Genomic DNA, 11251 nt, shown 5'->3' on the forward strand with positions numbered 1-11251 from the left:
ATATATATATATCATAATCTTTTTGTATTTCTATATCTAACATCCAAATTATAGTAGTTTACTTTCTCAAGTGATGAATGTGTATTTTATTATAGAAAAAAATAATACTAATGAGGACTTTGATTTAATTTAAAACTTTAGGTGCTAGTATATCAAAGTTTTGATGTTAGTTTTATAAAAACATAAGAATTGTGTGATATGCATGTAAATCTCTCTATTAATATAACATCTTAATCTTTTAAATTTTTCTAATATTAGTTTATTTGAAGTAATTACATTTTTTTCATGTATATATTTTGATGTTATTCAGGCACTATTGTGTTATATAAATAAGAGGGATGTAAAGTTCTTATGTATTTATGTATCTAACTCCTAATTTTTTATATTTAGGTATATAACACATCAAAATATGTGCTTGAAAATGCATATTTTGTTTTAAATGAGTAGAGGTTTGTAATATTTATGATGTGATTTAAAAATTAAAATGTTATATATGAGTAAGTCTAAGGATTTACTTGTTAAATATGTAAATATGTGAGGCTTTCATGATATGGTATAAACTAATTGGGAAAGTTATGAACTGGTCCAACATTCAAATCAGATAATCTATATTTACAAATTGTATGTTCCCTTGGGAGTTCGATGAAAGCAAAAGTATAGATTGAAGTTTGTTGTGAAATATTACAATGGATAGTTCTATAATATGTAAATTCTGAATATTAAAAGTTTTATAACAATTGTAACTATATTCTACTTGCTGTTATGAATCTATGAGAGGAATAATTTTAAATTACATCTAACAGGTGTTTAGTTTGCAAAGTATACATGCAGCCCATCTTAGCTTGGGATTTTTGACTCCCAACTAATTAGATCATGAGTTCAAAGCCTAAACTATGTCTCAAAAACATAATAATAAACATAGTATTTATTTTTTAATCTGAATTTTCTAGATATATTGTTATGGGTCATAATTTGTGTTATGATATTCAAATACAATTTTTTGAAGCAAATTATGAAGTTAAAATGTGTCTAATTGTTTAAATCAAGCTTTTGAGTACAATGATTCTGTAAAAAAAACAGAAGTTTGGAGCTCCTAACTCATCTTTCTTTTATGGTAAAATATAAAAAAAACAATCAAAATATAAAAGTATTTCAACATGAGATGCATATAAAAGAGTTATTTTCATCCCTATAAAACTTCTTTTACTAAATGAGCTTCATTTCGGTCTCTAAACATTTCCATGACCCAAAACTTTGTGAAAACAGAGCACAGGCCAGTGCAGAAGCGACTGGGTTCTCTGCCGCATTTTTATGAAGAGAAGAACAGCTGAGGAAGAAGCGGTTGGTCTTCCTCTTCAGAAACCACAGAGAGTAATTCAGCTCATCAACTTCATGAATGGGGAGGAAAGGGATCGCAGCAGCAGCAGCAACGTTTCTCGTTCTTCTTCAGGATTGAGCTGTGTCACTGAGAACAATGAGGAAGTCTCCTCGCCCAGTTGAGCTGTTGAGTTTGAAAGATTAAACAGATAGTTCATGCTAATTTCTTTGTATCTGTCCTAGGAAACCAGGAAGCACAGGCTGCCTTTTTAGCCTTCTCTGTAATTTGTTCTTCAATAGCTTTTAAATGAGAGAGCTTTTACTGATATTTTGCTTTCTTCTTAGCCCCTTTTTTCACTCTTCAATGCAAAAAAATATTATCTGCAGATGAGATGGGTACGGATTAGGTGCAAATAGATCTTACTGGTGTGGTATTGGTGGTTCTGCGGTGGTATTGTGATGATGTTGAGGTAAATAACAACCCAATGAATACACGCCAACAAAGAAGGACAGTAATTTTTCTCACCATTATTTCGCAACCAAACAAACAAGTTCAAACTAATTTCAATATGATTCCTTTTATCATTTATATTTTCATTTGCTTTTCAGCTTCTCTTTGAATTCATAAAAGTTTAACGAAATTGGGTCTTCCGGTGTGGTTGGTTTGGAAGTGTTGGAGTGGACGAGAGTATATTTTATTTAATAATTTTTAATAAGATTAGTATTGATATCACATCAATAAATTTTCATCTATGGGACGAATTTCAAGGCGTGACTAATCTGGAGGAAATTTTTTGAACAAAACAATGTTCAAAATTTTATTAGAAAATATTTAAAACTCAAGTTTCAACAAACTTACAGTGGCTTGATGAGATGGATCAAATGATATTAAAATTAGTTTAGTCTGAGTCAAATAAAGCTCCTATCCGGCCATTAAACTTTTTTTTTTTTGAAGCTTTTAATTCATATTTAAAAGATCAAATGGATTTCAAAATTGTTATGTTTATATTCAAATTAAGTGTCACGATAAGATGAATATAACAAGCTCAATATTACTCAATTCTGACATCATTAAATCACTTAAAGGTCTATCATACGTCATACGATCAAGGGAACCTCTCGGGGCCGTCTGATCGAGTGGTTTGAGTTTCTTCACTATTTTTAGGGCTGTCAATTTGGCTCGTTGTTCGCGAACAGCTCGTGTTCGGCTCGTTAAGCAGCTCGTGTTCGGCTCATTCGTTAAGCCTAACGAGTCGAACACGAACAAATTTTTAAGCTCAAAATGTAAACAAGCCTAACACGACCAATAGTTTGTTCGCTCGTGTTTGGCTCGAAATGGTATAAATATACATAATACATGTTCATAAAATTAAATATTATAAATTATAATTAATTATTAAATTTTTTTTAAAAATAAATTATGATATTTAAAAAAAACTTTTATATAAATTATAATATATAAAAAAATATTAAGAATAATATATTACTATTACTTATATACTATTATATATTTATAAAATATAAAGTACATATTTAATATAATATATAATAAAACATATGTACCCAAATAAACCCTAACAAGTAACAGTGCTCTCTATCTCATTCTCGTCTCCCGTCTGCCGTCTCCTCTAAAATTCGCGATCGCGAGCTGCCTTTCCCTCATTCTCCTCTGAAAATCGGCAAAAGGCTTTCTGGTGCGAGAGCTTAGGGTTCTCCGTTCATGTTCGTCTGCTAATCTCTAGATCTATTTTTCCTCGGATAGTAAGCGTTGGCTCGACTGCTCGGTTTCCCTCATTCTCCTCTGAAAATCGGCAAAAGGCTTTCTGTGCGAGAGCTTAGGGTTCTCCGTTCATGTTCGTCTGCTAATCTCTAGATCTATTTTTCCTCGGATAGTAAGCGTTGGCTCGACTGTTTGGTTTTCTTGCTTGGTTGCTTCGTTACTTACAGAGGTGTTAGATTTGAGTATATTTTCTCTATTTTTTCATATTTATCTCTGGATTCACCTCTTAGCTTAAATTTTCTTAAATTTCTTTTAGATTTACTTAGATTTTTTGAGTGAAACCTAGTGTTTTAGGGGTTTTGACAATGAAATCTCGCATATTACATTTAGATCTGGTTTTTTTTATGGATGAGATCTGTTGAAAGGGTTGTTGAAAATTTAAAAAAACTGATCTCTACTTCTCTTTCTCGGCAGTGTTGGCTCGATCGATTGGTATTCTTGTTTGGTTGCTCGATAAATTGTTTAAACTGTATTAAATTTCAGTTCAGTGGACTTAGTTTTATCAAAAATTTGATTGGCTTGATTTTTCAGATCTCAGATTTCGGTTTGCAATGGATCCGACCAATTTATAAATTGATTCAACCAAAACCAATCAAAAGTTCACCCCTGACATTTCTAGTAACTTTTAAACTTTCATATTTATATTGTATTTGCAGTTTACTAATGTTCATACCATTCAATCCATTAACCATGACATTTCAAAATGTAAATTACTACATTGATGCACCAAAGGTACTCTTAAGCTTTCATCATCTCTTCTACAGTGCCTCCTATTTTTCATTCAATCACAGTTGTTGGCACAAGCTTGCAAATTTATTGGAGAAAATGTCTATAGTTTTATATCTGAACAACGCCTATCTTGCCCATTGCTGCAACCCATGTAATTCCTATGCTGTTAGGGCTAATGGTTTAGCTTTTGGGACTTATATAATTATGATTAGTATAACTTCTTCAGAAAATAAAAATTGATAGACTTTATAATGCTTATGCTTCTATACTATTTTCAACCTTGAGAAGTTTTAATGATTATATCTTCCAAGACACATGACTTCTAAATTTATCTATATCTTTGAAGCCTCTAATTTTATGATTTTTTTTTTGTTGTATTTATATCTTTTTAGACTTTTGGCTTTTAAAATTATGAATATATTGGCTTTTAAAATTATGAATAAATTTGTACATTTTGATGCTTCTGCCTTCTAAGAATTTTGGATGTACGTGTATCCTCTAAGGCCTTATGATTTTTGAGCACTTATACCTTCTAAATCGTATGCTTTATAATATTTTTTGATATACTTATATCTTTTTGTCTTTCGTCTTTTGAAATTTTGAGATGCAAATGTAACCTATGAAACTTGTAACCTTTAGAGATTTTTTAAATGTGCCCATACTATTACTGACTTTTATTCTTCTGAGAAATTTAAATGCACCGATGTTTTTTTAAAAGCTTATATCATTTTGAAATTTTAAGAGAGTGGATATTCTATCAATCATTTATTATCATAGAGTCTTTCTATCATTTATTACTAGCTATTATTTGAATCATGTTTATGCATTTTTGACTTGGTAGTATGTCTACAGTGATACTAATTATGAGTTTTTGAGTTCATTTACAGTGCAAATATGTCTGAGCTAGATCTTTCACAATCTGAATCATCCAGCAATAAGTTGATAGCTATACAAGAAGCTCATAATAGCAACAAAAATGTCAATCTTACTTCGCAAGGTACATAGCAAGAAGTTCTGTTGATAGAATTTACTGATTTTGTTGTTTCATCTGGTTCTATTCAACCATCAAAATCAGATCTACAAGTCTATCTAGAGGAGGGTCTTTACTTGTCAAATCAAAATGAGAAATTTGATATTCTAGAGTGGTTGAAGTTGAACACTCTCAAATATCCTTGTTTGTCCAAAATGGCTAGAGATATACTATCAATCCCAATAACAACGGTTGCTTCAGAATAAGCATTTAGTATCGGTGGAAGGGTTCTTAGTGATTATAGAAGCTCGCTCTCTGCAAAAACGGTGAATGCATTAATATGCACTTCTAACTGGATTAGATCTTCCATAAGTACTTTTAAAACTCCTTTGGTAATTTTCTCTCAACAATTAGTTCTTATTAGTCTCAACAATTAGTCTATGTTCTCTTATTCCTACATAAGAAGACTATTCATAGGCTTAAAAATCCCTTGAAAATTAATTTTTAGTGTATGTTAACCATTTAATTTTATGTTCTTCTCATTTATTTTTTTATATATCTTTTGTTCCAACAAGAATTAATGGAAGAGGAACACCTTCAGGTGACTTTACCCGAGTAGATTGATGGAGGAACAACTTCAAGGCACATCTTCTAGTTGAGCTTTAGGCAAGCTAAACTTTATGTTTTGTTCATGGAATTATACTTTATACTTTGTTGATGAAATTATACTTTATGTTGAACTTTATGCTTACTGTGAGTAGGCCTTCAAGATGATATTCTTTGTCATGAGTTCGAAGATATAATGTTAATCTAGCATAGAGTGTGGACATCTTGTTTGAATAGGCCTACAATTTTCATATTTTCTTTAAGCTGATCGTATATTCTAACCATCTCTTCTTTACTTTCTCCTACTCAGATGTTGTTCTTAAAGGATGGTTACCTTGGACATCTCTCTATTTGCATGCTAGATATGATTCATATCTATATTAAAATGACATGTACATGACTGATGTGGATCATCAAATGCTATGTAGTATAAATCATGTGGAGAAGAAGTTTTTTCTTGTCTAAAATACTTTATAAGATTGTTTCAACTATTTCTCTCTCTCTCGCCCTCCCTCTCCTCTTTTTCTTATCTAAAATGTTATATAAGAAGTATTGAATAGTTTTTTTATTGTAGTATAATATTATGTTGCAAAGGCTAATAGCCAAATAGTCAATCTCAAAATAGTTGTATCTGTTAGCATCTCCATGGAGCCTATATATATATACCAATGCAGTTTGCCCTAAATAATAAAGACTCAGGTAAATGCTTGGGGGTTGTTTGGGGAAAATTTGCATATCATATAAGAGTGTTTAGGGCATGCATCTTTGTGAAGTTTGGTCTTTATATCTAAATGTGTAAACCCACGCTTTCTCAGAACGAAATTGTGTTATTGTAAATAGAAATGCTTAGGGGTTGGTTTTATAAATAATAAAGACTTAGGTGATAAACCAATAATTGCCCCTTTCCTTTTTGCACTTTTGAAAAATTAGCCTAGTGATCTGATGAATTGGCTAAGTTTGTATTTGTATATATTTTCTAGCTAGGCCAATTGAAGAAAATGTTGATGATCAATTTGTAGTTATATCATAGTGAGAGATTTTAATAAAATGTTTATCAACAAAAACAACCCTTGTAACTCAAAGGTAATAGGATTGATTTAGGTGTTACTTATTATGTTATTAAACCATTCTTAAATTTTAACGACTGAATGTTAAGATCAATGTGGTTAGCTGAGGTAAAAATGTTTCATATTTGTTAGCTTAATCTGATTTCTGGCATCTTCAGTGCTTTTGAAATATGCTTCTCTAATGGTGTAATTTAATGCAATTTTGGTACAGAATGTCAATTATCAGATTTAGTTTTTGGGAAAGCTATAAAAGGTGCATGGTATGGTAGCATAAGATCTAGAAGCATTTCCAAGAATAAAGTCGGTATTAGCAAGCAGTGGCAAATGAACAGAAGAAGGTATGTGATATGCCCATAAGTTATGTGCTTAGGAAGGCCATTGAAGTTGTGGAGCTGCATTCTATTTAACAATTTTATATTTTTTTTAATTTGAGTATTCCCCTTGTCACTACAAGAGACACTGATATTTATTATTCATTATTTCAAGCCGTAGTGTGCTCTTTTCTGTTGACGGAGAAGCATTGTGTTGTGTTTGTGGAAGCTCAAACCAAGAAGAAATCAATTGTTTGTTAGAATGCAACCAGTGCATGATTAGAGTGCGTGGTTTGTGAAATTTCTCTTTTTTGTTATCCCTGCAGTTGTTTTTAAGCATTAAGAAAATGTGAAAAAAATCCTATGCAGGTGCACCAAGCCTGTTATGGTATTTCAAAATTTCCTCAGGATCTTTGGTATTGCAAACCTTGCAAGACAAACTCTCAGAACATTGTGAGCAATAAATAGCCAATTTACATTTATGAAAATGTATAGATTATGATGCACCGTGATTATAACTAAGATGGTTTTTTGGTTTTATTCTTGAAGAATATTTATTAACGGTAGAAGTTAAAATGCACAAACATGAGCTAGTATGCAATCTATAATTTGAGTTTTCTTGAACGTTTTGTCTGAATTAACATCAAACGCGTGGTCTTGTGCTAATGCAAAGTCAAAAGAACAGTTAAAGCTGACTTTTATTTATAGAAAATACATTTATGATTTCTCATTAATCATTCTTGCTTTGTAACAGTAACCTTGGTTTGACATCTAATGTTATATCAACAGCTTGCTTTAGGGAGGTTCAACAAACCCGCAGAAAGTCAGTATGTACCTAAACCACTTTCTTTTTTCTCTTCATAATTTATTTAATTAATGAGATGAAAAGATTGCCATAAATGATATGATGCAGCTGATTTACCAATCACAAGGAGCTCAAATTCAAGATCTGAAACAGAAGAACTCTGAAGACTCTAGCTATGCCAGCAGCACCAGTTAATGGAGTTGGACTAACAGTTTCTCCTGATACTTCAAGTTTCAGCAATGATATGTTGAATTTCACTAACAAGAAGGCAGAGAGAAAGTTTTTTGTAATTTGAGTTGTAGGTTCAATGCAAGTTTTTTGTAATTTGAGTTGTAGGTTCGATACTCCAATGGTGTGAGCTCTAGGTTTACAGAAATTAGTTTTAAGTATTTGAGTTGTATGTAAAACATAAGAAGAATTAAATGTTCAATTGTTCAATTTATTTTTAGATTTAGATTTTTATTTTAAGATTTTATTTGTATTTTTTTTTACTCCTCTTTAGTTTGTACATTTTAAATTTTGTAATAAATTGATTCTTATTTTTTAAGTTTTTGTCTAATAATGTTAATATTCTTGTAAAAAACAGTTGTAATCAATTTTGTAAAGTTTTTTGAATTCATCATTTTTTAAGTTAATAAATTTCTGAATTTTAGCATGAAATTTGTCCTTCAAATATTTTTAGACGAAATTATTATTTTTTTTATAAAAAAAAATATTTATTAAATAATTTTATATTTTAACGAGCCATTTTCGAGCCGAACACGAACATGAAAATTTTATTCGAGCTGAACACGCACACACTTTTTATTCGAGCTGAACACGAACACACTGTTCACGAGCCGATTTCGAGCAGGAGCCATATTCGAATGAGCCGAACGCGAGCCGAGCCTGGGCTCTTTTACAGGCTTAGCCCAAAGCACCCTGAAGCTCGGCTCGTTTACAGCCCTAATTTGCAATATGAACTCTATAAATAGATCTCTACCACTTCTTCAACGGGGACCTAATACTTGAGACAGAAGAATTCAAAAGCTTGGAGGGGTTGAAATCCCTTGTCATTTTTGCACCACAAATCTTACAAATACCTTCCACTTCTGCAGCCACAGCCACCAACTTCGACCAATGTTGTCAGTCAACTCTGGCCACCGCTACTGACCAACACAATTTGTGTCCGCCTCCAGCCAATTTCAATTATCGACTATCGTCTATCGTTGACCACCATCGACTACCACTTGCTCCTTACATTGGAGTCTCTTGTAAAGTCATATCGTGTGTTGTGGAATCCCAACGTATATTATAGAGTAGTGAATCTTCCGACGAAGCAATAGGTCACCTAATACATCGTGTGGCAACGCAACCCTAATATAATGCAATGACACAACCTGATGACGGTATAATAATGTGCCCTGCATATGGTGCAAAGGCAACCCGATGAATGTGTAACATCACACCTTAAATACAGTACAACGACATGCCCCAATAACGTTGTAACAATGCACCCCAAATATAGTACGACAATGTCTCTTGAAGTGGTGTAATAACGCACACCGAATAGGATGTAATGGCACGCCCTAATGACAATGTAACAAAATACTCCACATGCGATGTGATGGCGTCTCCCAAAGGTGTAACAATGCATCCTAAATACCATGAGACAACAAACCTTGATGACGGCCTCCTGAAAATGTTGTAACAATGCACCTCAAATAAGGTGCAACGACATACCCCGATGATGGTGTGACAACGCATCTCAAATACGATGTAACAACACACCGCGAATATGGTGTAGCGACACCCTAATAATGGTGTAATAACAGACCTCACATACGGTACATCGATGTCTCTCGAAGACAGTATAATAATGTATCCCAAATATGGTGATTTTTATGAACTTCTAAAGCTCTCTCATTGCAGCTAACCACTATGAACTACGAGTTAAATACAACTTACATGGTTCACAGCTCATGCAACTTCCAACTCTAGCCCCTACGACCTAAGGAAGTCATCACGAATCATGAATCATCGTTACGGCTTAGGTGACCAACTACGATTTACGTGTTTCATAACTCATGCAACTCTCAACTCTGGCCCATGCAATATGCAAAGGTCGTCAGAGTTTAGCACTATGGCCTACGTGACTCACTACTCTTGCAACTCTCAAATCTAGCCCCTACAAACTACGAACGTCATCGTAGAGCACCACTATGGCCTATGTGGCTCATAACTCGTGTGGCTCCCAACTCTAGCTTTTGAGGGCGACGAACGTCATCGCAGCTCACCGTCATGATCTATATGACCAACTACAACATATGTGTATCATAACTCGTGTAACTCCCAACTCTAACCCCTGCGCCCTATGAACAACATTGCAACTCACTATTACAGCCCACATTTTTCACAACTTGTACAGCTCCCTACTTCGGACCCTTCAGTCTACAGACGTCATCACAGCTCACCATTATGGCTTATGTGACTAACTACGGCCTACGTATCTCACAGCTCCTGTAACTTTCAACTACCACCTCTATGACCAACCGACGTTCTTGAAGCAAAAATCTGCTACTATGACTTTCAGCTACGATATATATATGACAAGTTGGCGCTACAATAATATACAACATTCCTGACAGACTACAGCCTCCATAACAATTAGCTTGGGCATTTGCAGCATGCTATCACCGAGAACTTTATTCATTACAACCAAACTACGGTCATTATTGATAAACTAATATTGTACATTTACAATGATTAACTTTGTAACTCTATCTTCCTTAATTCATGAGAATATTGTGTTAGTTTTCTCAACATTTATAATGGATTGTTTCAAATGGACTAGGCCTAATTGTTTTTCCTCTTTTTTATGATTTTTCACGTAAAAATTTGTGGTTTTTTTCTTCTACTTCTCTTTAATTATCTGAATGTGCTTTCACTTACTTCTCTTTAATTATTCGAGTGTGTGTTGGATTTTCATACAATGTTATCATGATAATTAATTACTCTACCACCGCAAACTTTCCGACGCACATCAATACGCAAGTAAATTTTATGTAAAATATGAATACATATATTGTTTAGTTTAGAAGTGTTGGAGGGGGAGAATATATATTTTACGATGATTCACATAGATGCCAAACAATTTTAATGTATTGCTATTTAATAGCTAATTTTTATTTTTTACATTTATATAATTTTATTTATGCATGAAAATATTTGTTTTATATTTCTAAAAATAAATAATACTGGATGTGAAAGATTTGAGTTTTTAAAATGTACAAATCAAATTTTAGGCATTACAAATGTAAATATAAAGGAATTATGTGGTATGCATGTAAATGCTCCATTTTATTTTATTTTATTTTTCAATATAATTAGAATGTAAACAAAATTTATTTTAAAATATGAATAAATATATTCTTTTCATCAATAAGTTCATATGTAATTCGCTATGACAGGAACCGAATTTCTAATCAATCAAATAAAAGCATAAAGTGTTAGTTTTATTCAATTTATGATGATTTGATACTAAAACACAGTACAGGGGGAAGTTCTGCGTCCAGTCGAATCTTAGAAGTGTTGTGGTGTTGCTTGTTTCAAGTCCAGAAAAAGAGCAATCGGAATTCCTACGCATAGGAGGGGAGCGGCAATGGTTGAAATGTGCTTCCATGATAG

The 11251-nt window shown here is 32.7% G+C and overlaps 1 protein-coding gene across 1 annotated transcript in view; it reads left to right on the forward strand.

Annotated features, from left to right (window-relative positions):
* LOC110032392 (NAC domain-containing protein 83-like) overlaps positions 1-1642 on the forward strand; it is a 2814-nt gene extending 1172 nt beyond the window's left edge. Inside the window, exon 3 of the mRNA XM_020736013.1 lies at positions 1267-1642. Coding sequence (XP_020591672.1) covers positions 1267-1500 — 234 coding nt within the window. The 3' untranslated portion in view covers positions 1501-1642. The remainder of the gene's footprint in view (positions 1-1266) is intronic.
* The last annotated feature ends 9609 nt before the right edge of the window (positions 1643-11251 follow it).

This window comes from Phalaenopsis equestris, unplaced genomic scaffold, assembly GCF_001263595.1.
Source record: "Phalaenopsis equestris unplaced genomic scaffold, ASM126359v1 Scaffold000937, whole genome shotgun sequence".
NCBI classification, from domain to species: Eukaryota; Viridiplantae; Streptophyta; class Magnoliopsida; order Asparagales; family Orchidaceae; genus Phalaenopsis; species Phalaenopsis equestris.